Consider the following 20,435-nt stretch of genomic DNA (forward strand, 5'->3'; position numbering starts at 1 on the left):
GAGCCGTCGGACCGAAATGGAAATTGGCATCCCTGCATCATTCCCGTCACTTCAAGGGACGCAAGTTCAACAAAACAATACTAGGCCCGACTCTCATGCATATTTAACAATATGGAAGCATATGAATTCTATCGTATTCCAAGCTTCCTATTCCATTTTCTGTTGGCTCGACTTTAACCACGAGTATATATCTCTAAGATGAAACTTATCCATTCCTCTTTCGCAGGGCTTCTGATTGGGCTTCCTTATGCCTTGTCCCTTCCGCTCGACACCCTAAGCTGCCCCTTGACTTTTGACGGCCGAATTCCCCAGAATTTCACCAGAGACACATTCGAAACTGTGCAGAGTCCTTTCAACCCCAAACATGTTCTAGGACAGAGTAAGATATCTGAGCTATTATGGTCTGTGCCCACTAACATGTTCAACTCCCTTAGACCAGACATGGAGGGAAGTGATATCGTTTCCCGACGTAGAGCCATCGATCTTTGATCAAGTAGCTGGAACAAAACCCATCGAGGTAGAGATAACGTAAATCACCTCGCTATATACTATCCTGATTACAGCCTGACAATGTGTCTATAGTGACCGGTCCGTCTTCGCATCGTCGTCTGAAGGCCGTGAGACCGCACTCCGTCGAGCGGAGCTACTCGTCAATGGTAAAAACCAGACTGTCTCTGGCAAAGTCACTTGGCTTTTCTCTATGCGAACTTCACCATATGCTCTGAATCTCTCACACGAATATCTTCTCGCTTTCCATGAAGCCCAGGACTTCCAGGCAGATTTTTGGTCTCTCAAGGTCGGATTACCCATGCAGGAAACTCTTCGTGGACCGAATGGAACGGGTGGAGGTGACGACCTGGCAGCATATGGCGAGAACATTGGATTCATTCACCCCGATGTTACAGAGTCGATGTTGAAGACCGGCAGCGTCATCTATCTCCAAGGCTGGAAATGGGCCAAGAAAGTCCAAACATACTTCATGGCGCCCTTCACTCCAGACATCTGGCACAACTTTGGGCTGTACCTTGACTTTGACGACAACCAGATGCAAATTGCTTATTCGACTGGAGAAGATGGGTTGAAGATAGTGACGCCCTTGTTGGCAAACAACATATCTGGAAAGGCTCCTACTACTCTGGGCGAGACACACTGGGGCTTGCAGAAGAGGCCAGTTGGTGCGAATATCAACAATTTCCTTTTCGAGGGCTTGCAGCTCCACGGCATTCGGGAACGACTGACCATTGGGGGGATTTTGCAGGTGCGCGGGAGCTTGGAGGATTGTTCTTAGATTCAGCCTGTTTAACTGAAACACAACTGCTTCATACAAGAAAACATAAATGCAACGTTTGATATGACGCTATTTAGAAGTTGCAGCCCCCAAAACCAACCAAAACTAAATTCGGGACTCTCTCTATGAATTCGGTAAGCCATGGGGGTTGGATTACTAACGCTACTAATATTCAATGTACTAGTGCGAGAAAGGGCCATACCCTGACCTCAATAATATCTGCAGTATGTTTCGAAGGAGAAAACATGATATCAGCTCCAAGAACCAACAAGAGAATTCAAACAGGCATTGTAATCCGCAGGGCTATCCATGGTGCTGTCAAACATCAGCTTGAATCGTTTGGAAAGAGTTAGCCTGTTGAACTTGGTTCTGATATATGTCGACTTGCTACTGTCCTAAGCTCCTTTTTTCTCGAAGATGAGATAAGAGATTCTATTGAGCTATAACAATGTCATCTTGAGTGTAAGTTGCACTTCTGTATTCTCGTCGAGCATGGCCGTCTCAGCATCGCCTTGTTCTCAAAGGCTACGATTAGAATATGAAGTTCGAAGATCACACTAGATTCCAGCTTAACACCTCGTGGAATATTATCTGGCCTTACAGCACTTGCAGAGCCCTATACTTCTGGCCAGGTTGATCAGGCTGAATATGCAGCCCCCGTGACTTACGTAGCGAAGATCTTGGCAGCGAGTCTTACGCAACCTGCACCGACGTTCTCCATCAATACTCTATAGTCCAATCGCCAATACTTTCAGCGACTCATCTTGAAACTATTGCCATTGCATCATTTCATTTTTGTTTGGATCGCCGTCTGAACACATCCCCATGCGATTGCTGCAGATCCATGGCAGCGACAAGCTCAGCCTTGTCGAGCTGTTGCCTGATAATCTCCCACCCTACGCCATTCTTTCGCACACCTGGGGTCCTCCCAATGAAGAAGTCACTTACCAAGATTTTCTCGATGGAAAAGGTAAAGAGAAGATCGGTTACCGTAAACTCATACGATGCGGACAGCAAGCCGCTCAGGATGGCTTCCAATACTTTTGGGTCGACACGTGTTGTATCGACAAAACAAGCAGCGCAGAGCTTTCGGAAGCAATAAACTCAATGTATTCCTGGTACCAGTTAGCGGACGTATGTTATGCGTACCTAGCTGATATAGGTCCCAAGGATAGCTTCACAACAAGCAAATGGTTTACCAGAGGATGGACGCTCCAGGAATTGTTAGCCCCCGAGGAGATGATATTCTTCGACGAGAAATGGTTTCTCCTGGGCACTAGAGCGGGCCTTCGAGAACAAATATTCCAACGTACCCAGATTCCAGTCAACGTACTCTCGCAAGCAGAGCCTCTTGAACATTTCAGCGCTGCACAGAGAATGTCATGGGCTGCAGAGAGGAAAACGACGAGGATAGAAGACATAGCCTATTGTCTGTTAGGCATCTTCAACATCAACATGCCTTTGATATATGGGGAAGGAGAAAATGCTTTCATCAGACTCCAAGAGGAAATCTTGAAGATATCGGACGATCATAGTATTTTCGCGTGGCGATCAACCGATGATCGTGGTGGTTGCTTAGCTACTTCTCCAGCCTCATTTCGCAAATCCGGAAACATTGTACAGTGCGTTACCTTAGACAGGTCCTATGATCCAGTCATATTGAGTGGTAAGGGTGTTCATCTTAACGTTAGGTTTATGGGTATTGGTCACGACAAGCTTGGCTGTGCAAAACTCGATTGCCATGAACAAGGAAGTGGAGATGAGCGGATTTCCATCTACGTGAGGGATATGAATCTGACAATGAAGCAATTGAAGAGGGTCAAGAGCAATGAGTTTGCGCAGACAAATTTCGAGGATTTCATATCATCACGGTATCCAGTTAGGAGATTATGCATTCAAAAATCGCGCGTAAAATCGAGATCGAAAAGCCAACTCTATGGAGTGCCCAGGGTCAATGCACCTATGACAATCGGTCCTGGACAGTTATCGCGAAAAGAAACAAAATCTAAAAGTCGCAAGTCGTTGCTTGAGGCAGTCAAAACAGGGAGCGAGGATGATGTATGGCTGCTTTTGACAAGAGGAGACATTGAAGTGAATCAAAAAGACAAGGACAAGCAGACAGCTCTTACTCATGCTGCATGTAGTGGAAACGAGAGTATTGTTCGGATGTTACTAAATCACACGGGCATCGATATCAACCCTCGAGACATACTTGGGCGGACGCCAACGTGGTGGGCAGCAATAGATGGACATAGGGCAGTGGTCAGGCTTTTACTCGAAACGAGTAAAGTGAAGGTCAACCTACCAAACGATAATGGCTCAACACCATTGTTCGTGGCAGCAGATGCAGGCCATTTGGAAATAGTCGAACTATTACTAACAATGCATGGTATTGACGCCAATGCAAAGGACAAAAACAGGTTAACGCCATTGTTCGTGGCAGTAAGAGCAGGCCATGTGGAAATAGTTCGACTACTATCCAAAATACATGGTATCGACGCTAATGCAGAGAACAAAAACGGATCGACGCTACTATCTGTAGCAGTACAATCAGGCAACCAAGCGATTGTAGGGCTACTCTTGCGAGTGAATGGGATTGATGTCAATAGAAGGGACAAAAACTGGTCGACGCTCCTGATATGGGCGACAAAAACAGTGTTGGATTCAGCTGTGGTGGAGGACCACAGTGGCAAGTTAGATGACATGATAGCAATTATTAGGCTGTTGCTAAAGATGGGCAAAGCCAACTCTAACATAAGAGATGGAGATGGGCGAACCTCGTTTTCTTACTTAGCAGCAGCAAAGGATGAAAGAATAGAGCCCATATGTGAGTTTTTAGTGCGGGAAATTATTTTGAATGAAAACAGCTCATTAGATCAAGATGGAAATTCGCCGCTGCTGGCAGCAATTCTGGCAAGCGAGCTTCCAGTCATCAAACTTCTCCTCAAGGCAGGCGGAGTTAATGTGAATTTTAAGAACAAGGACGGGTTATCACCGCTACTAGCAGCAGTATTTGTGAGAAGAGATGCGGTTGTGGTAAAGCTATTACTGAGGAAAGCTGAGATTGAAGTTAACATAAGGGACAATCACGGAAGAACTCCAATTTCAAGGTTGGCGAATTATACATATAATACTGGTTACGATATGGCTAAGCTACTGCTCAAAGCACCAAGCATCCAACTCGACTCAAAAGACCGCCACGGACGGACTCCTCTTTCATGGGCAGCAGCATCAGGAAATATCGAAATGGTCAAGAGCCTACTTGGGGCAAGCAACGTGAATGTCAACTCACAAGACAACAATGGAAGGACTCCTCTCTCATGGGCAGCATCGTCAAATTCGTACGACATAGTTCAAGTGCTACTCCGAATGCCAGACACGGATGCAAACCTAAAAGACCACGACGGACGGACGCCGCTTTCATGGGCAATACGGTCAGCTGGGCAGGGAACTATAGAGGCACTCAAGAGACAAACGGATAGCAGACGCTTCATGGCCCAGTAACAGAATATATACCATCACGACGCCAAGATACTCTTTGGTCGCATCAGTTCAAGAGCTGAGAAAAGAAAAAGAAATAACCCATTAAAGACAAAAAAGAATCCAAGACATTTTCCACCGTCCTGTTGAGAAGGAATCTTGCATCTCGCTTTCTAACACTACAGCTAGCAAAGTTCTGAAGGTTGAATGACGAAGAAAGCTTCCTTGAAATTTCCATCCCCTTCTTTGACTGCTACCTATACTGATGATCTACATTCTCTACCTCTATCACTTTGAATATCCAAAAAAGATAAAAATCTGGTATGACATACGCCCAAGCAAATACAAATAATTCAAGTCATGAGTTACATACAAAATCACACGATAGCCATACCTAATCTCTCCATTAAGTGATGGTTTGAACTTCAGATTTTACTTGTCACATGGCTCTGTATAGTCGCTATTTGTCATGCTCGTGGCTTATATCACTGATCAGAGTACATATACGTACAGTTGTGAATAAGGAAAACAACCATACTCTGCACACCAAAGAATTGGAAAACGACCGCATTTGTGTTCGCCAAAACGATCCAGAGATACGTTTTATTCATAGTTAGAAAAATATGTTAGTGCAGGGATGAGGTTGCGGTAACGGATATTTTCTGTTGAAAGGGGCAAATCAAGACCAAAACACGTAAGTGAGAAAGAGAGAGATAGTTGAATGGACTAATATATAATCTAACTTGTTATTATTGTTACAGAAGACCGCATCCTTGTTGTTCTTAGCAAATCATTCCAGCTCGTTATATTCGTAAAATTAGCCATGGCACCTAGTCATTGACATATCACTGTCAAGAAAGTCTCATCCCGTGTGGCGTGAACCTGCATTGTCAAAGTGAATAGCACAATGCATATTCAAATGACACGTAACCTTAGCCCATCAATCATCATAGAGAGACTCATGTTCATCGTTCACCTGGGCAGCATGTCCAGCAGCAAATTGTTCCTGGAAATTTCCTTCTTCCTCTTCACTGCCGCTATCCGACGCTTCGCCATCGCTGATCTCAATGATTTCCAGCGCCTTGGCTTTCTCGGACAAGCGAAGATGAATATTGCCAAGGTGCTCGGACTGCTTTATTTCGAGAAAACCTCTTGTGCCCAGTGTGAGAACCATCATGAGGCCGTGGCAAGCAACCATCTTTGTATTCTCCGCAGGCGGAAGTAGCTCTTCGAAGGTGATTTCTCCAGCATCGTTCGCAACTCCTGTCTCTATCTGCGCACGACCTCCCTTTTCTTTCATCTTCTCGCGTATGTAGGTGATGAAGTTTTCGCCTTCGATGGAAAGTACTTTAAGTGGCTGAGAGTTGGTATCCAGAAGAGCTGCCACCCCAGGAAAATCTGAGCTTAGTCCTGGAAGCCCAAACTCGTCGCCCACATAATCTGCGTCGCTTGTAAGGTTATTCAAATCGAACGGAATAGACTGGCCTCGTCTATGCAGTGGAGAGGCAGATACTAGGCGACTTCCATATCTTCCGTGGTCGGCTGAACCAGTCATGCCGATGCGCCTACTGCGAGGAATGGCTGATGAACTTCTAGCAGAAGCACTCATGTTCCACGGCATTGCAGAAAAGACGTGTTGATCATCAAGAGCAGGTGCCACTTCACGAGGCAGTTCGACTGCAGCTTCGTCGTCTCCAAGAGGCATAGAGAATCCTTCATCGTCGGCACCTCGAGCAACCTCAGGCTCGACAATCTTCTGGCGTATATGACGTGCCTGCTCTTGCATAGCATCGTCGATACCGCTATCGCGATCATGCTTGCGTCCAGTTACTTTACGACTCATGCCCGTTATAGCCTCGAATAACTTTTCGCCCATGAACATATCGAATGGATTATAACCTTCGCATCTAGGAATACGTTGGCCAATACCACCTAATCCAGACCCCCATACATAATGCTCAGCATTTTTTTTTGCTTGTGTCAAGGCACGATTGTGAATCTTTTGTTGAGTAGCAGTCTTCATGTTGTTGAGATAGTTTGCGCCCCAGTATATCAGGTCCTTGTTACGAAGTTCAGTTGCTGTATCTGCAGGAATGGCGCGTGGAACTCGATTTCGTCGCATAGGAGCAGTAAAGGTTTCTGACGATTCTACCACTTCTGAAGACTGTTGAGACTGCTGCGAACTACCTGAGGAATAAGCGCCGCCTTCGGGAAGACTGTTTTCTTCGCTGGGAAGCGCAATATGCATCTCATCATTTGGCAACTGATATATATCAGCATCCATAGTAAATGTTTTTTGGGTGTACGTAGAGTTAGAAAGTAAAGAAAGGAAACGATAAGAAGGATGAGAGAAAAAGAGAATAGAAACATAGTCCTCAAGGCATGCTTTCTCAGATCAGGTAAAGTTTTCGCGACAATGAGCTGAACATCTTGGGAACGTGGGAGACCAGTCGGAAAGCCACAACGACAGTCCAGGTGAAAAAAACGATTGAATGAATAATCCATAGAGATATGAAGTAACACTGCATAACTCACCTGATCGAGAGCGCGCTGTCCTGGGTCAAGTTCCTTTCTCACCCTGTCACTCTGTACAACATCCCCAGACCTGGGCGCACGTGCAGATGTAGCCGGGGTTCTCAGCGATATAGTACCTGGCGACAGCTGAATGATCTCGCCATCATCCCCGAATTCAAAATCCGGATCTTCGATTTCGATTGTGTCGCCGGCTCCAAGCATGGCACTATGTTGGCCAATACTGCCTGTTCCATAGTCGCCTTCGAGTCTAAATCCGCCCGAAGTGATGGGAGACGAAGTAGGGAGAATGAGGGCACCTGCACTACCAACGTGGGAAGTAGATGAATACTGCTGAGAGCCAAACGGTGTTAGAGACTGGGACTCGCCAGAGTATGTTATATCGAGGTTGAAGTTGCAGTCTAGATCGGCGAGTAGTTCTGGTGGAGGAGGAGCAAAATCGGGAAGGAAAGAGGGATCATCTTGGAGAATGAGTTGCTCTGGACTGAAATATATCTGTTAACTGACTGTCCCGGAAAGGGGTGAACGATGATTCTTTACTTGGCTTTGCCGGCAGTAGGATCGAGCTCGGTACTCTGAACTGTCCGTAAGGCCATTCTCAGAGCAAGTTGAGCATTCTGTGCGTCCGAAAGAATATATCCGCACTGTTGTAGGTACACTCGCGATAGTCCATATCTGTATGCGTCAGCAGTGCTGATCATGCTGCCCGGCGAGCAGAGTGACTTACAACAGGTTTCCCTGTAGACGTAGAGCGAGAGGGGCTACTGGATCGATGATGGTTTGGCATGCTTTGGATACGTCGACATCAAGAATTTGCTTGCGGTTGATGCGCTTCAGGCTTGATTTGGCACCAAGGGTTGCAACGAGCCTACCGTTTCTGTCAGTCGAGGTAAGGAGCAACTGACAACTATCATGACTAACCACACAGTCGCCACACCATATTTACGCGATGTGAGAACTATAAAAGTCAGTTCAGTCTCTAGGCTGGAGTCCTGCAAGGAAGCCTACTTTCGTGACTGTAAAACATGGTGGCGGTTAAGACATGAAACGAAAGTCTAACGCGATAGGGCGGTACAGTAAAGGACGACAATGTAGACTGCAGGCAGGGAGGCTTGAAAGAAAGTCTAAGAGATTGTTGCGGAGAGGAAAAGAGAAGTGCTGGACGCGGGCATCATGACCCTTGGCAACACGTCTTGACGCGTTTTTACGACGCGAAGTGAATTGGACGCGATGACATGAATAAGACCGATCGGTCAATATCTATTAATGCAAGTCTAGAAGTCATGCCCTCATTACTCATAGTTCAAAGAGTATCGATCATAGCGCTTTCAGCTGGGTCAACGCCAGTGCCATGCGTCATCCATTGCTCAGCCCACGCTTCTACTTTGCCATATAGCGACAATGGCATCCTAAACACCATCTATGAAATCAGTCGTCGATTGATTCTATGCGTCTCCCATCTGCACGTCCTCCTCGATGACCGGCAGGGGGACCGCGCGGTAGAGGAGGATAAGAGCCGAATGGCTTTGACCTATGCCAATGTCAGTCATAGATCATACCCAAATGACGGAAACACTTACCTCCACCAGAAAGAGTTTGTATTCTCTCAGAATCGACTTCGGAAACCTTCTCGTCATTGAACCACCACCATTTGCCGTCTTCCTCCTTTCGCTTTCCAGTGACTGGATCCTTGGCTCCCTGCTTCTTGACGAAGGAGGTGTAGTGGCCACTGTCAGCACTGGCGCCCTGGTGGGTGATGACACCTCTCAGCTCGTAGAGACCCGTCTGATTGGCCCCTTCATCGGCGGCCATCTTGGGGTCTACAAGTGCGAGGAGCTCCTTCTTGGCAGCCACGATCGATGCAATACGCTCGGCTTCGACTTGAGCATCGGTCTTGTACTCGATATCCTCCATCTTAGCATCCTCGGGCTTGTTGGCTTCCTCCTTCTTTTCTGCGGCTTCCTTCTTCTTCTGTAGAGGTTCCTTAGAGGCAGTAGGTTCAGTATCATTCTCTTCACCGGCCTTCATGCGCTTCTGTCGCTTGCGGGCGCGCTCGAGATCCTCTTCCTCCTTACGGACATCGCGAATCTTGTCACGAATGGGGACAAGGGCCTTCCTCAGTTCGTCGGTGCAGAACTCTAATGCATCCAGCTCTTCTGGGAAGGTAACCTTGCGCATGATCTTTGCCTTCTTGTTGGTGTCTCGTCGCCAGTCAAAGCGTACAAAGTGGACTGGAAGGTGCTTTGGCAGGCGTGCAATCTTGGAAGTCTTCGTGTACATGGCATTTCGTCCTAGAACTTCTGATCGCTTCTCAATCTGCTCCTTCAGACCAGCAGCGAGACCATCTCGGAGGTGGTTCGTCTCGACGTTGATGTGGCAATTGAGCTTGAAGAATAGGTCCTCGCTGTGAACTGCCTCCTCGCCACTCTCCTTTGCTGCAGGCTCGTCGCACTCCATGACCGACTCGAATCTTCCCGACATATACTTGTCAATCCAAGACATGGCCTGCTTATCCGCACCTGACGCATCCTTTCCGGTGACCTTGAGCTTTTGTCGCAGTTGCGATACTATCTGTGACCAAGCTTCTTCGGCATCCTGCTGTGCGTAGCCATGACCATCTTTTGCTTTTTGTGCGAACTGGGGGAAGGCGGTTCTGAGAGCGTTGAGGAACATGAGCGGAGGGAACCCTTGCTGGGTCTCGGACATTTGCTTGAACAGATCGCGGAGGGAGCTCGTGAGGTCAGTCGAGGCACCGAGACCACCGAGGCCGAACTGGCTGAGTTGCTGCGCGGAGCTGGATGAACCGGCGTCGTTGCTGTATGTAATCAGTATAGCGCAAAAATATATTTGGAGAAAACGTACCTTGCAGAATACCGCAGAAGCTCTTCCTGAAGTTCTGGGATGGACCGGAGCGTCTGTAGTGTAGAGTTCATATAGCAGGTGTTGCCCAGGTTTTGGAGACCGGCAGGTGTGGCGCCTTCAAGCTGCGCGGCTTCTGCCTCGTCCATATCCTCCAAGAACTTGGTGGGGACCTTGGGCTTCTCAATGACGACTCCGGTGCCTGAAGGCGTTCCCATCATCATCAGAGTCTGGCCGGGCTTGAGGCCTAGTTTGGACATGTCGGTGTCATCTTTGAGCTGCCCGCCCTTGACAATGACTTTCTGGCGCTCTGGCTCAACTCCGGTGATAGAGAATAGCTGGTACTTGAATGTTTCACCGTTGGAGGTGGTATCCACTTCGACCTCGTGCTTCTTGCCCTGATGCTTTACGATTACTACAAACATTCAAGTCAGTACGGAAACGATCCAAAAGTGCCGGTATATCACCACATACCTGGTATAGACGCCATGATGTCTACTCGACTACTGTGCAAAGAATGTGTATGGGGTCTTGGGGGGCGGAGGCGAAAGAAAGACTTATAATGCAATCGTGGGGCGACATGTAATGGTCGACAGCCGAATCATGAGGAAGAGGTGCCGCGCCAAGCTCAGCCGCCGCCCGGAGCTCCAGCCCCACTAACAACCACCTGCAGGCAGCGCCAACTCCCCGTGCTGGCATGTCATAGCCCGCCCTCTTCCCTTGACTGCAGTCCTGACTTCTGAACACAGAGCTGGTGCTGAGCTCGTCTCACAATGGTATGTCTCTATGAGCTCTTCTATCACCCGACTACTTGAGCATTGCTAACGTCCATCAGTCTCAATCCCTCCGCCCATACCTCCAGTGCGTGCGCTCGTCCCTCACGGCCGCCCTCTCCCTCTCCAACTTTGCCTCGCAAGCCTCGGAGCGTCACAATGTCCCTGAGATTGAGGCTGCAAGCTCCCCCGAGGTCATCCTGAACCCCCTCACTGTATCGAGAAACGAGAATGAGCGCGTATACATTGAGCCCAGTATCAACAGTGTGCGAATAAGCATCAAGATCAAGCAGGCAGATGAGATTGAGCACATTCTGGTCCACAAGTTCACACGGTTCTTGACCCAAAGAGCCGAGTCGTTTTACATTCTGCGGAGGAAGCCGGTCAAGGGCTACGACATCTCGTTCCTGATTACCAACGCCCATACTGAGGAGATGCTAAAGCACAAGCTGGTCGACTTTATTATCCAGTTCATGGAGGAGGTTGACAAGGAAATTTCTGAAATGAAGCTCTTCGTAAGGCACCACTGACAATCTGTGGAGGGCATGAGCTAACACTGCCCAGTTGAACGCAAGAGCACGTTTTGTTGCCGAATCTTTCCTTACTCCAGTACGTCTTGCCCCGCTGTCGATCACGAACTCTTGGCTAACAACACAACTAGTTTGATTGAGCGTGCCAGGATGGCGTTTGTATATATCACGCCATTACGGATATCGGAACAGAAGCAGCCATGCGAGACGGACTATGGTCGAGGGCCCAATTCGTTGGCTTGCAAGCAAGCGTGGGCATGGAAAAGTTGCGATCTAAGCTGAGCATTCGACCAGCAATGAATACAAACACGAACTTGAATCACCTTGCCGCACATGACGTGCACAACGACGTCTCGAATGTGTCTACATAACATGGTCTAATGGGCTCCTCGGTCCGAGTCGGGCATCACATATGCATTGGAATTGACATAATGATTTGTTCTTCATTTCATTCATTCGTCTCTACGACGTTGACTAGGTGTATCGTCATTTTGCAGCGACTTCCCGAGACGCTTGCTACTCGCTGCCAATGCTTACAACTTGGCAAGGACGGCATCAGCACCAGAGACCTGCGCCTTGTTAGACATGCACAAGCCGAATCAATCTAGATTCAAGAAAACTTACCGAAACTTCGCCAGGGCTCTTCTCATTCTCAGCATAGATGACCTTGCCATGGTCGAAAACCATAGCCCAGCGACCATTGCGGTCACCCATGCCAGCATCCCAGCCGTAGTTCTTGCTGAAAAACGTCTTGGTGTCGCTCAGGAACAGGACCTCATCGCCCTTGACGCCGTTGACCTTGCCCCACGCATTCATGACCCACGCATCGTTGGACGCAATCGTGGCGATAATGTCGACGCCCTTGTCCTTGAATTCCTTGGCCTTGGCAATGTAGGGTGGCAGGTGGTACGCCTGGCAGCCGGGAGTGAAGGCGCCGGGAACAGAGAAGACGACGACTTTCTTGTCTGCCCACTCCTTGCTAGCATCGTATTCTTGAGGGCGGCCGCATGCGGTGGGGTCGCTGTCGGTGATGGGGGCCCATCTATAGAGAAGGTCAGCATTCATCTTGTAAAGCAAGCAAGCACCAAGTGCCCATTTGAGAGTGCTAGATGAAGGGAAGCACATACTCGAACTTGACGCCCTCGGGGAGCTTGTCGCCAACCTTGAGAGGAGCCATCTTTGCAATTGCTGTATGTAAAACGAGAAAGTGTAAAAGGTGTGAAGAAAGCTTTATATATCGATTCAATCAACTACAAGTAAAAGAAAACTCCGAGAAGAAACCAAGGAGCTTTATCTAACTTAAGTACTAGCTGCCAGGAGGGGTGCGGGACCCAAGAAGGAGGGGCAAACCTTGCCCGCTTCACCCGCTTTGCTTGCTTCGCCGGCCGAACCCTTACCTCAAAGCTTTCTGCGTATAGCTCTCGAGATCGATAGTGGGGCAGACACCACACAGCGGATACGCTTGCTGGCGGAAAGTGCGACAGCTTTGGCGTCATCTGCCGCCAAGAAGGGGCCGGTTACCCTAACAAGTTACATATGTACGTACGAGTACATTAAAAACTGCCTCATTTTGGGTGTCCGACCGGGGTTTGCGCTGTTCGCTTTGACAAATCTTCTCGGCCTATGAGAGCGCGGAATGCGGGTACCTGAGTGAGCAAGCTGAAGAGCTGGTGATGGGATGGTGGGGACTACTACATAGATGATGCTACCGCTACCTTGATGCTTTGGGGTTAAAGCTACCATAGAACGGCCGGCTCTGGAGGGTTAGCTTTGTCAATTGGAACGTCCTAGACCGTCGGATTATCGCGCGCCTAGTATGCTGAAGCTTTGTCATTTGATGGAGAGCCTCGGCATCTTGTCCTTTCCCTACGTATGCGCTACTTGAGCGTCTGAGATGGGTTGCTGGTTCGAGAAGCTTCCCTATGCTATCGATATCGAAGTGGGTCGTGGGGTCCACTGCGATCGGCATGGGCGCGTGGCAGAGGTCGCGGCAGGCAACGACACCAACGACAATGCTTTGGGCCTTGCGTTCAGAAATCGCTATGGATGCTAGTAGTGTGCAGAATGCTTAGGGACTATCACATAATCATTTGAGAATGATCAAAGCGGCATTGTTTTCTAGACTAGACATCCAACAATGCCGATGTGCCGACAACAAACAACAATTCGGCACGTTAGTGTGAGAGTATGTCTCGACATCACGGCAAGTTAGATAGTATATAGTTCGGTCAGAGCGAACTCTGCAATCTTCACAAATCATCTGGAGTAATTCAATCTGATCGAGCCATGTCTCTTGCACCACCGTTCACCAAAGAAACCGCCCATGCCAAGGTCAAGAAGGCCCAGGACCTGTGGAACACCCAGTACGTCAGCATGTTTACGCTTCTACGCCGTCTAATTGCCGTAGAAATCCCCAGGTCATCGCACAGGCCTACACCCCCGACAGTGTGTGGCGCAACCGATCGTCGTTCCTCGTAGGCACGGCAGCTATCGAGGACCTCTTGACCAAGAAGTGGGAGAAGGAGAAAAGCTACCGGCTACGCAAGGAGCTTTTCGCATTTACCGACAACAAAATTGCAGTGCAGTTCTGGTACGAGTTCCAGGATTCCCATGATGGCATGAGGTGGAAGCGGTGCTACGGTCTCGAAGACTGGACATTCGCCGAGGACGGAAAGATGCGGAAGCGGCAGATGAGCGGCAACGATATCGATATCGAAGAAGCTGGTAAGTCCTCTGATGCTTACGTTCGACCGATACAGCCCCCCAATGACATTTTCAGATCGATGGTTCAAGGACGGTGTTGATGTTAATCAAGTCGACATTAGCGAAGCTCATTGGTGAACCAGTCTATTGCGCTATTCAACCTAGTGGGGTATCTTGATGCTTGTGTAAAAAACAGTTCCAGTGTGTAGTGGCTCTGTCAACGGCCCTAGGCAGGAGGAGTATCATGGATAACGACGAGAATGAACTTGGGATCTGGTTGTAGATTAGTACATGGCACATAGCAAGTTGTGCAACATTCATACCTGGTACAACGACCAACTCATTCTTCTTTGTTCGCAATCGCAAAAGCTTCACTTCGTCCTCCTTATCTAGCTCATCGACAAGACTTCCTGCTGCGGCCAAGAACGACCACACCGAGCTCGCGACATCTTCTGCGCTATGAATCCCGCTTTCCTTTCTGCCGTTCGCGTAGCTCTCGGACGTGGATTCTCCAGAAGCTGGGAGGGTACTATTTGGGTTTGCTGACGAGCTTTTCGAGATGAGGCCAGAAGTGCGTATTATGTTGCCATTTTCGCGCGACAGTATGAGAGTGCTCTGCACGCCGGGCTTCTGGCTCAACCGGGTGAGCAATGCGAGTGTTTCGTCTGGCTGGGTCATTAGTTAGTCAACCAAGAGTACAAAAGAAGCTATATAATGCATACCGCGTTTTGGGTCATATTGAGTGAAACAGAGCAAAGAGGCGGGGTAAGGGATGTGGTCGCCGTCAGGTTATTGCCAATGACATCGGCAGACAAGTCCGCAGCTGGACCCTGCCAAGCCATGTCCTTTTTAGGCCTCTTTCGCACTAGTGGCATCCATGGGTCTTTAATTTTCCTGCTACTTACACTCGAGCGCGCGCGCTTCAACATCATCGGTGTCGTCAATTTCAGGTTCCTTCTAATTTTTGAACCTTCTTCTTCGTAGTCGCCTGCTAGCAAATATATACTCAAATAATCCAGAAGACGCGACTCAAACGACATCATGACAGCAAGCTCGAAGAAGAAGGAGAGCAAAAAGAAGGATTTCCAGGTAACGAAAGATCAATCTGGTGCTCTTGTAACCATAGCTCACAGAACTTTAGAAACCGAAACTAAAGGTCGGAAAAGCAAAACCAAAGGCAGCAAATGCGACAGATACCAGTTTTCGCGCAAAGTGTAAGATGTATGACAGTCGGGATTGTGAAAATTACTAACACACATTAGCAATCGCGTTGAAACAACAGGCTCTTTCGACTAGTGCTCCAACTCTAGAGGCGCAATGCGCCCACCATCTAGGTCTACTCAACCACAAGGCTGATTCGCAGCGTAAAGAATCGCTAGCGTTTTTAACCTCAGCAATCACTAGCAATCCGCCTACAGCTCCATTGCCACAACCGTCATCTGTCATCATCCCTGCGGCTCAGCGCCTTATTCTCGATGGCACAAAGAGTGTTCGCCAGCAGTTACTCAAACTTTTGCAGAGTTTACCACCGACGGATATTGCTGGTCATGCAGATCAGCTACTCCTCCACACAAGAGCTGCTATGACGCATCTAGCAACCGAAATCCGTCTCTTTGGTCTTGATGTTCTTGAATGGCTGCTTCAGGTTGCAGGTGACGAAGTAGTCAGTTGCGCTGGTGGTTGGGTGAAAATGCTGAAATGCTTCCTCAGTCTACTCGGTTGGCAGAGCGAAGCAGCAAGCAAATGGTCGACGGGGAGGTCATATGGGAAAGCTGATTCAAAAATGCAAGTGAGACAGATGAGCGTGTTGACTTCATTTCTCCGCACTGGACTCTCATATACGCAACCAGCAACTACCATTGACATCAGCGCAAACAGTTTTCCACTTTGGCACACCCAGCACCACATGTTATCAGAACGGTCCAATGCATATGCGCACCTCAATTTGTTTGGTGCTGCAAGAGATGAAGAAGCGGAAATGTATGAAGACCGCGAGGACCGGCAAAGGGTATTCCACGAACGCGCTGAGGCTGCAATCGTTGCAGGATTGGAGGAAGCCATAAAGGCTGGTGGGGAGCTGGGCCGCGCGGGCGCACAGCTTCGAAAGGTTACTAGGGAAGGCATGGCAGACTTCTACCGCGAAGAATTGATGCCTTGAATATAGAGGGTTTATTCTTTGCGAAATCAACGCAGTTGATACAGCAGCTGATATCAACTACGACAAACTGGGCCAAGACAGCCTAGAACTGACAATTCTAGCTGTTGTCTGGTACATATCTCCGGCACGGCATAAGTCTGGCGCTTCGCAACGCACATGACTTCATTACGGATTGCGAGTTCCTTACCTCGGATCCGGACATCACATGCACACAAGCATCCCTGCTTGGCTAGGAAGGTGGTAGTCCAACATGGGATTGAGACCGGGATCAACGCTGTCAAATAAAAAGCCAAGACACCAAATTCAAGTCAGCCTTGCTGGATACTAGAACAAATACACTGGGTGTAGCCAGTATGCAATACTGCATTGAGGCGCTGAAGGGTGGGAAAATTATGAAGAGCACTGGCCGGAGAAGAGTTGGCTATCCGGTGCCACAAAGGAGAAGACAAACCGTAGTAGTAACCAGACGACAGTATCCATAAAAGCGCTCTATCTAGCGTTGGTGGGATGAATATAATATCGAACCAACACACTCAGTTTGAGAAGACAATATGCATCTCGAGACATCTGTCGACGCCAGGATCGTTGCAGTCAGCTTATACTGACTTGGCGTAATATAGACCCCGCATTTTGGTCAACTCTGGGGTGCATTGCTGAACAGTGTGAATATCAGACGCAGAATACTCTCGGGCACAAGGGAACCAATCTGGTTCAGCCGGACCGACAGTGCGCAAATGGCGGGAGTTGGAGCTGCAGCCTTGATTGACGTCAGGACGCTAGCCATGCTACGCGAGACGCGCCCTGTCGAAACATCGCTGCAACAATTCCAGCCTCGGTGGAAATTGTACTACTGGCCACATTGATATACTTGTGATACCCCAATCTGTTTCTTTCTTTGCATCCAGAAACACTGCGGTACCCAGTTCATATCCTTTTGCTTTTACCGGGTCCGTAAACTCGGATTTCTAGCCACGTAAACGAAAATCTACCCAGCGATAACAGAATACATACTCCACGATAAGATGTCGATGATATCGCAGACGCTGCAAGGTGCAGCACTCAGCGTAACGTCCAACGTACTTGCGCAAGCCATATCATCCTACAAAGACGACGTACGCGCTATTGCGGAATTTCTTATGTGAAAGCCATGCAATTGACATCTGCCCTAGACGCCCTTCGCCCTCAATTACCAATCCGTACTCAAATTTGTCGTCTTTAGCGTTCTCAGCACGCCGCCCAATATCATTTGGCAGGGCTTCCTCGAAGATCAATTTCCCACAAATGTCCCGTCAACGCCGGCTTCCGCCTCATCCGAGAAATCCACGTCCAAATCCGCGCCTACGAAGACATCTATGAGTAGAAGAAATGTCTTGATTAAGTTTATCCTTGATCAGACGATCGGCGCCGTTGTCAATACGCTCATGTTCGTGAGTTATATGGCGTATGTTAATGCCCAGGGTAAACCGGGCGTAAACGTTTCGGATGTGGTTACTAGCGATTGCATCAACAAGACGTGGCCTATGATGAAAGATGGATACAAGTTCTGGCCGGCGATAAGCCTTATTAGCTTCCTGTGGATCCCTGTGGATAAGAGGATTGTTTTTGGAGCCTCAGTGGGTGTTGTGTGGGGTATCTATCTTAGTCTGGCTGCGAACGCATAGTTCCGGCTATGAGAGCTTTATCCATACCTTCAGATGGATATGCTTTTCGAAGATGAAGTCACGACCTTACGAAGAGGCTCGGTATGTGTCAGTGCTCAATCAACTGTTCGAATATTTTCAAATTTTCCGATTGAACCACATCCCGTTGAAGATTTCTTTTGAAGTAATCTTCGTTACATCTTCGGTAGCGATGCTAGATTTGCATCTCAGAGCCATTGCCAAATATCATGCAGCTGTCTTGTTGACCTCTGCAGCCACTGACGGACTTTAGGATAGTAATCTGGTATACCTAGTGGGTTGACAAGGATGATATCTGTCATATTGGCCCACCCAGATTCATGGTGCAATCCCAATGGAACTAGCATCGTTAGAGCGCGGGCTGATGCATACTAACAAAAAGTCTAAGATAGCCAGTGAGAACAGAGAGACCAGCACATGTTGAGTACATGACCACAGCGTGACAGTACAGCAGTGGTGAGAGTCTCTGCCAACGCGAACTAAATTACTAAACATCATTGAAACGACTGGCAGCCTTTTTATTGCCACAACAAACTGGGAAGACAGCTAGAATAGATCCACAGTGACCAATTCAGCAGATTAAAGATTTAAAGGTTGACTTCCAGCGCTCCGACCTCACCCAAGCCGTCATCTACTGGTAATTGGACGATGAACATGTCCATAAAAAGGATCTATCCTACATCCACACGGCATCTCCCACACACTCGCTCTCCATTCTTTGCATTTCTGTTTTTTATAGTACACAATGGACACTACCCCTTCGACAGCCGTGTCCAGCTACCAGAACCCATACAGGGGTGAATTCTTTCGATCACGGCGCGTTAAGCCTGAAGACGTTCAGCAGCCGTGGCTCGACAAGAAGCATCCCAGACAGATATGGGTTACTATCTTCCCCCTGCTTGGCCTGGCTCTTGGCTTGGCCGTAACAGGAATACTCATCTGGGATGGATTGAGGTCCGTTGCGCAGCACGGCTACTGTGAGATTCTCAACGAAAACTTCACTTCTTGGAATGAAAGTCTCTGGACAAAAGAGATCGAGCTTGGTGGCTTTGGGTAGGTTACAGCACTTAGATGTGCCGTAGCTCGTGACTGACTTCGATATGCAGTAACGGGCAATTCGAGATGACTACCGGCACACATGAGAACGTCTTCATCGACAATGGCGAGCTCGTCATAAAGCCTACAGTCCAGAATGAGGAATTCATTATGCAGGACCACATCATTGATCTCCACGGTCACGGCTGTACTGGTCTTGCCTGGGAAGACTGCTTTGCATCTACCAACACAACAAACGGTACTATTGTCAACCCTGTCAGATCCGGTCGCATCAACACCAAGCTCGGTGCTTCGATCAAGTATGGACGCGTCGAGGTCGTTGCCAAGCTGCCCACTGGAGACTGGCTGTGGCCTTCCATTTCTATGTTGCCCAAGGACAGTGTATATGGTCCCTGGCCCCGCTCTGGTGAGATTGATATTATGGAGTCGCGTGGTAATGCACCTGGCTACGCTCAGGGTGGAAACAACATTGTCTCAAGTACACTGCAATTCGGCCCCGACTCTAACCACAATGGCTGGTGGCGTAACAATGTCAAGCGAAAGGCGCTGCACACCACGTATGCGGCTGGATACAACACCTTTGGTGTCGAGGTTCGTTTCATTATTTATTTGAATTCCAGCAAAGTGACGCTAACCCAAAATCCAGTGGTCTGAGAAGTACATCTTTACGTATATTAACACACGCCTTCTCCAAGTCATGTACACGCATTTCGATGAGCCATTCTGGAAGTACGGTGGCTTCCCTCTAGCCGACGCTAACGGTACCCGTCTTGACAACCCGTGGGCGCACACCAATAGCAACACATCACCCTTTGACCATGATTTCTACCTTGTCATCAACCTAGGTGTCGGATCAACAAACGGCTGGTTCGAAGATAGCAAGAGCGGTAAGCCATGGATCGACAGAAGCGCCCGTGCTAAGCTTGATTTCTGGGAGGCGAGGAACCTGTGGTTGCCTACGTGGAAGGATGGTGGGCAGATGAAGGTCAAGAACGTGAAGATGTGGCAGCAGAATGGACACAATGGTTGCAAGGTTTGAGTCCTGGGCCAGTCCACTAGAAGGAAATCTTTGACCCACTTTCTTCATCACGACTTAGGAATCAGTTGCTTACTTGCGCTTACTGTGTTTTGGCATCACTGCATCTAGGCTATAGATTCGCAGACTAATACGTGCTCATGATACACATCGATAATATAGATCTTTGTCTCCACTCGCCCAACTTACTCCAGAGTCTTTCTTTAAAAAAAACTCGAGTTTAATACCCCTCTAATGACCACGCGATAGTTCTATGCAGCGTGCTGCATGCAATGTACTCAGAGACTATACTATGCACCAGCCTCCAACTCGAAGAACCAATCTCCAAACAGTTACGTTTA

At 48.4% G+C, this 20,435-nt stretch overlaps 12 protein-coding genes across 12 annotated transcripts; 8 read left to right on the forward strand and 4 right to left on the reverse strand.

The window, feature by feature from the left end:
* Positions 1-291: 291 nt before the first annotated feature.
* COCSADRAFT_55729 (uncharacterized protein) lies at positions 292-1,255 on the forward strand (the record flags this gene model as incomplete). The annotated part of the gene is made up of 4 exons (XM_007696217.1): positions 292-379; positions 435-528; positions 583-842; positions 906-1,255. Coding segments are annotated over 4 exons (792 nt in total), but the record flags the coding sequence as incomplete, so codon positions are not given.
* Positions 1,256-2,036: 781 nt separating this feature from the next.
* On the forward strand, positions 2,037-3,667 carry COCSADRAFT_341067 (uncharacterized protein; the record flags this gene model as incomplete). Its single annotated transcript, XM_007696418.1, has 1 exon — positions 2,037-3,667. A coding segment is annotated over exon 1 (1,554 nt), but the record flags the coding sequence as incomplete, so codon positions are not given.
* A 595-nt stretch (positions 3,668-4,262) lies between these two features.
* Positions 4,263-4,912, forward strand: COCSADRAFT_31962 (uncharacterized protein). Its single transcript, XM_007695973.1, has one exon. It carries the CDS (start codon positions 4,433-4,435, stop codon positions 4,790-4,792), a length of 360 nt encoding a protein of 119 aa, XP_007694163.1. The 5' UTR covers positions 4,263-4,432; the 3' UTR covers positions 4,793-4,912.
* Positions 4,913-5,693: 781 nt separating this feature from the next.
* Positions 5,694-8,327, reverse strand: COCSADRAFT_341073 (uncharacterized protein; the record flags this gene model as incomplete). Its single annotated transcript, XM_007696419.1, has 6 exons — positions 5,694-7,031; positions 7,304-7,784; positions 7,841-7,975; positions 8,028-8,168; positions 8,222-8,258; positions 8,309-8,327. 6 exons carry the CDS (start codon positions 8,325-8,327, stop codon positions 5,709-5,711), a joined length of 2,136 nt encoding a protein of 711 aa, XP_007694609.1. The 3' UTR covers positions 5,694-5,708.
* A 183-nt stretch (positions 8,328-8,510) lies between these two features.
* Positions 8,511-10,741, reverse strand: COCSADRAFT_31963 (uncharacterized protein). Its single transcript, XM_007695974.1, has 4 exons — positions 10,634-10,741; positions 10,163-10,574; positions 8,881-10,115; positions 8,511-8,831 (listed from the first exon to the last, which is right to left on the reverse strand). The coding sequence occupies exons 1-4, from the start codon at positions 10,647-10,649 to the stop codon at positions 8,746-8,748; spliced, it is 1,749 nt and encodes a 582-aa protein (XP_007694164.1). The 5' UTR covers positions 10,650-10,741; the 3' UTR covers positions 8,511-8,745.
* A 191-nt stretch (positions 10,742-10,932) lies between these two features.
* COCSADRAFT_21457 (uncharacterized protein) lies at positions 10,933-11,602 on the forward strand (the record flags this gene model as incomplete). The annotated part of the gene is made up of 4 exons (XM_007695868.1): positions 10,933-10,935; positions 10,995-11,447; positions 11,497-11,541; positions 11,594-11,602. The coding sequence occupies 4 exons, from the start codon at positions 10,933-10,935 to the stop codon at positions 11,600-11,602; spliced, it is 510 nt and encodes a 169-aa protein (XP_007694058.1).
* Positions 11,603-11,995: 393 nt separating this feature from the next.
* On the reverse strand, positions 11,996-12,639 carry COCSADRAFT_21458 (uncharacterized protein; the record flags this gene model as incomplete). The annotated part of the gene is made up of 3 exons (XM_007695869.1): positions 11,996-12,031; positions 12,087-12,504; positions 12,590-12,639. 3 exons carry the CDS (start codon positions 12,637-12,639, stop codon positions 11,996-11,998), a joined length of 504 nt encoding a protein of 167 aa, XP_007694059.1.
* A 1,002-nt stretch (positions 12,640-13,641) lies between these two features.
* COCSADRAFT_207625 (uncharacterized protein) lies at positions 13,642-14,312 on the forward strand. The gene is made up of 3 exons (XM_007696420.1): positions 13,642-13,825; positions 13,870-14,186; positions 14,242-14,312. Exons 1-3 carry the CDS (start codon positions 13,749-13,751, stop codon positions 14,301-14,303), a joined length of 456 nt encoding a protein of 151 aa, XP_007694610.1. The 5' UTR covers positions 13,642-13,748; the 3' UTR covers positions 14,304-14,312.
* A 79-nt stretch (positions 14,313-14,391) lies between these two features.
* COCSADRAFT_166213 (uncharacterized protein) lies at positions 14,392-14,902 on the reverse strand (the record flags this gene model as incomplete). The annotated part of the gene is made up of 3 exons (XM_007696421.1): positions 14,392-14,438; positions 14,489-14,834; positions 14,888-14,902. The coding sequence occupies 3 exons, from the start codon at positions 14,900-14,902 to the stop codon at positions 14,392-14,394; spliced, it is 408 nt and encodes a 135-aa protein (XP_007694611.1).
* A 304-nt stretch (positions 14,903-15,206) lies between these two features.
* COCSADRAFT_166214 (uncharacterized protein) lies at positions 15,207-16,323 on the forward strand (the record flags this gene model as incomplete). Its single annotated transcript, XM_007696422.1, has 3 exons — positions 15,207-15,254; positions 15,307-15,379; positions 15,428-16,323. 3 exons carry the CDS (start codon positions 15,207-15,209, stop codon positions 16,321-16,323), a joined length of 1,017 nt encoding a protein of 338 aa, XP_007694612.1.
* An 837-nt stretch (positions 16,324-17,160) lies between these two features.
* Positions 17,161-18,120, forward strand: COCSADRAFT_177022 (uncharacterized protein). The gene is made up of 2 exons (XM_007696423.1): positions 17,161-17,435; positions 17,493-18,120. The coding sequence occupies exons 1-2, from the start codon at positions 17,346-17,348 to the stop codon at positions 17,982-17,984; spliced, it is 582 nt and encodes a 193-aa protein (XP_007694613.1). The 5' UTR covers positions 17,161-17,345; the 3' UTR covers positions 17,985-18,120.
* A 583-nt stretch (positions 18,121-18,703) lies between these two features.
* Positions 18,704-20,151, forward strand: COCSADRAFT_130720 (glycoside hydrolase family 16 protein). The gene is made up of 3 exons (XM_007696424.1): positions 18,704-19,055; positions 19,109-19,649; positions 19,705-20,151. The coding sequence occupies exons 1-3, from the start codon at positions 18,748-18,750 to the stop codon at positions 20,095-20,097; spliced, it is 1,242 nt and encodes a 413-aa protein (XP_007694614.1). The 5' UTR covers positions 18,704-18,747; the 3' UTR covers positions 20,098-20,151.
* Positions 20,152-20,435: the final 284 nt, after the last annotated feature.

Source organism: Bipolaris sorokiniana, assembly GCF_000338995.1.
Source record: "Bipolaris sorokiniana ND90Pr unplaced genomic scaffold COCSAscaffold_1, whole genome shotgun sequence".
NCBI classification, from domain to species: Eukaryota; Fungi; Ascomycota; class Dothideomycetes; order Pleosporales; family Pleosporaceae; genus Bipolaris; species Bipolaris sorokiniana.

What these genes read in the sequence shown, in the direction of transcription:
- COCSADRAFT_31962 (XM_007695973.1), top strand. Translation starts at nt 4,433, where the DNA reads ATGGCTAAGCTACTGCTCAAAGCACCAAGCATCCAACTCGACTCAAAA.
- COCSADRAFT_31963 (XM_007695974.1), bottom strand. An exon ending in CTTCTGCGGTATTCTGCAAG is followed by an intron (nt 10,116 to 10,162) that starts GTACGTTTTCTC and finishes GATTACATACAG; the next exon opens with CAACGACGCCGGTTCATCCA. An exon ending in ACAAACTCTTTCTGGTGGAG is followed by an intron (nt 8,832 to 8,880) that starts GTAAGTGTTTCC and finishes ACATTGGCATAG; the next exon opens with GTCAAAGCCATTCGGCTCTT.
- COCSADRAFT_207625 (XM_007696420.1), top strand. Translation starts at nt 13,749, where the DNA reads ATGTCTCTTGCACCACCGTTCACCAAAGAAACCGCCCATGCCAAGGTC. An exon ending in CAGGACCTGTGGAACACCCA is followed by an intron (nt 13,826 to 13,869) that starts GTACGTCAGCAT and finishes TAATTGCCGTAG; the next exon opens with AAATCCCCAGGTCATCGCAC. An exon ending in TATCGATATCGAAGAAGCTG is followed by an intron (nt 14,187 to 14,241) that starts GTAAGTCCTCTG and finishes TGACATTTTCAG; the next exon opens with ATCGATGGTTCAAGGACGGT.
- COCSADRAFT_177022 (XM_007696423.1), top strand. Translation starts at nt 17,346, where the DNA reads ATGTCGATGATATCGCAGACGCTGCAAGGTGCAGCACTCAGCGTAACG. An exon ending in TATCATCCTACAAAGACGAC is followed by an intron (nt 17,436 to 17,492) that starts GTACGCGCTATT and finishes CATCTGCCCTAG; the next exon opens with ACGCCCTTCGCCCTCAATTA.
- COCSADRAFT_130720 (XM_007696424.1), top strand. Translation starts at nt 18,748, where the DNA reads ATGGACACTACCCCTTCGACAGCCGTGTCCAGCTACCAGAACCCATAC. An exon ending in ATCGAGCTTGGTGGCTTTGG is followed by an intron (nt 19,056 to 19,108) that starts GTAGGTTACAGC and finishes TTCGATATGCAG; the next exon opens with TAACGGGCAATTCGAGATGA. An exon ending in ACAACACCTTTGGTGTCGAG is followed by an intron (nt 19,650 to 19,704) that starts GTTCGTTTCATT and finishes CCCAAAATCCAG; the next exon opens with TGGTCTGAGAAGTACATCTT.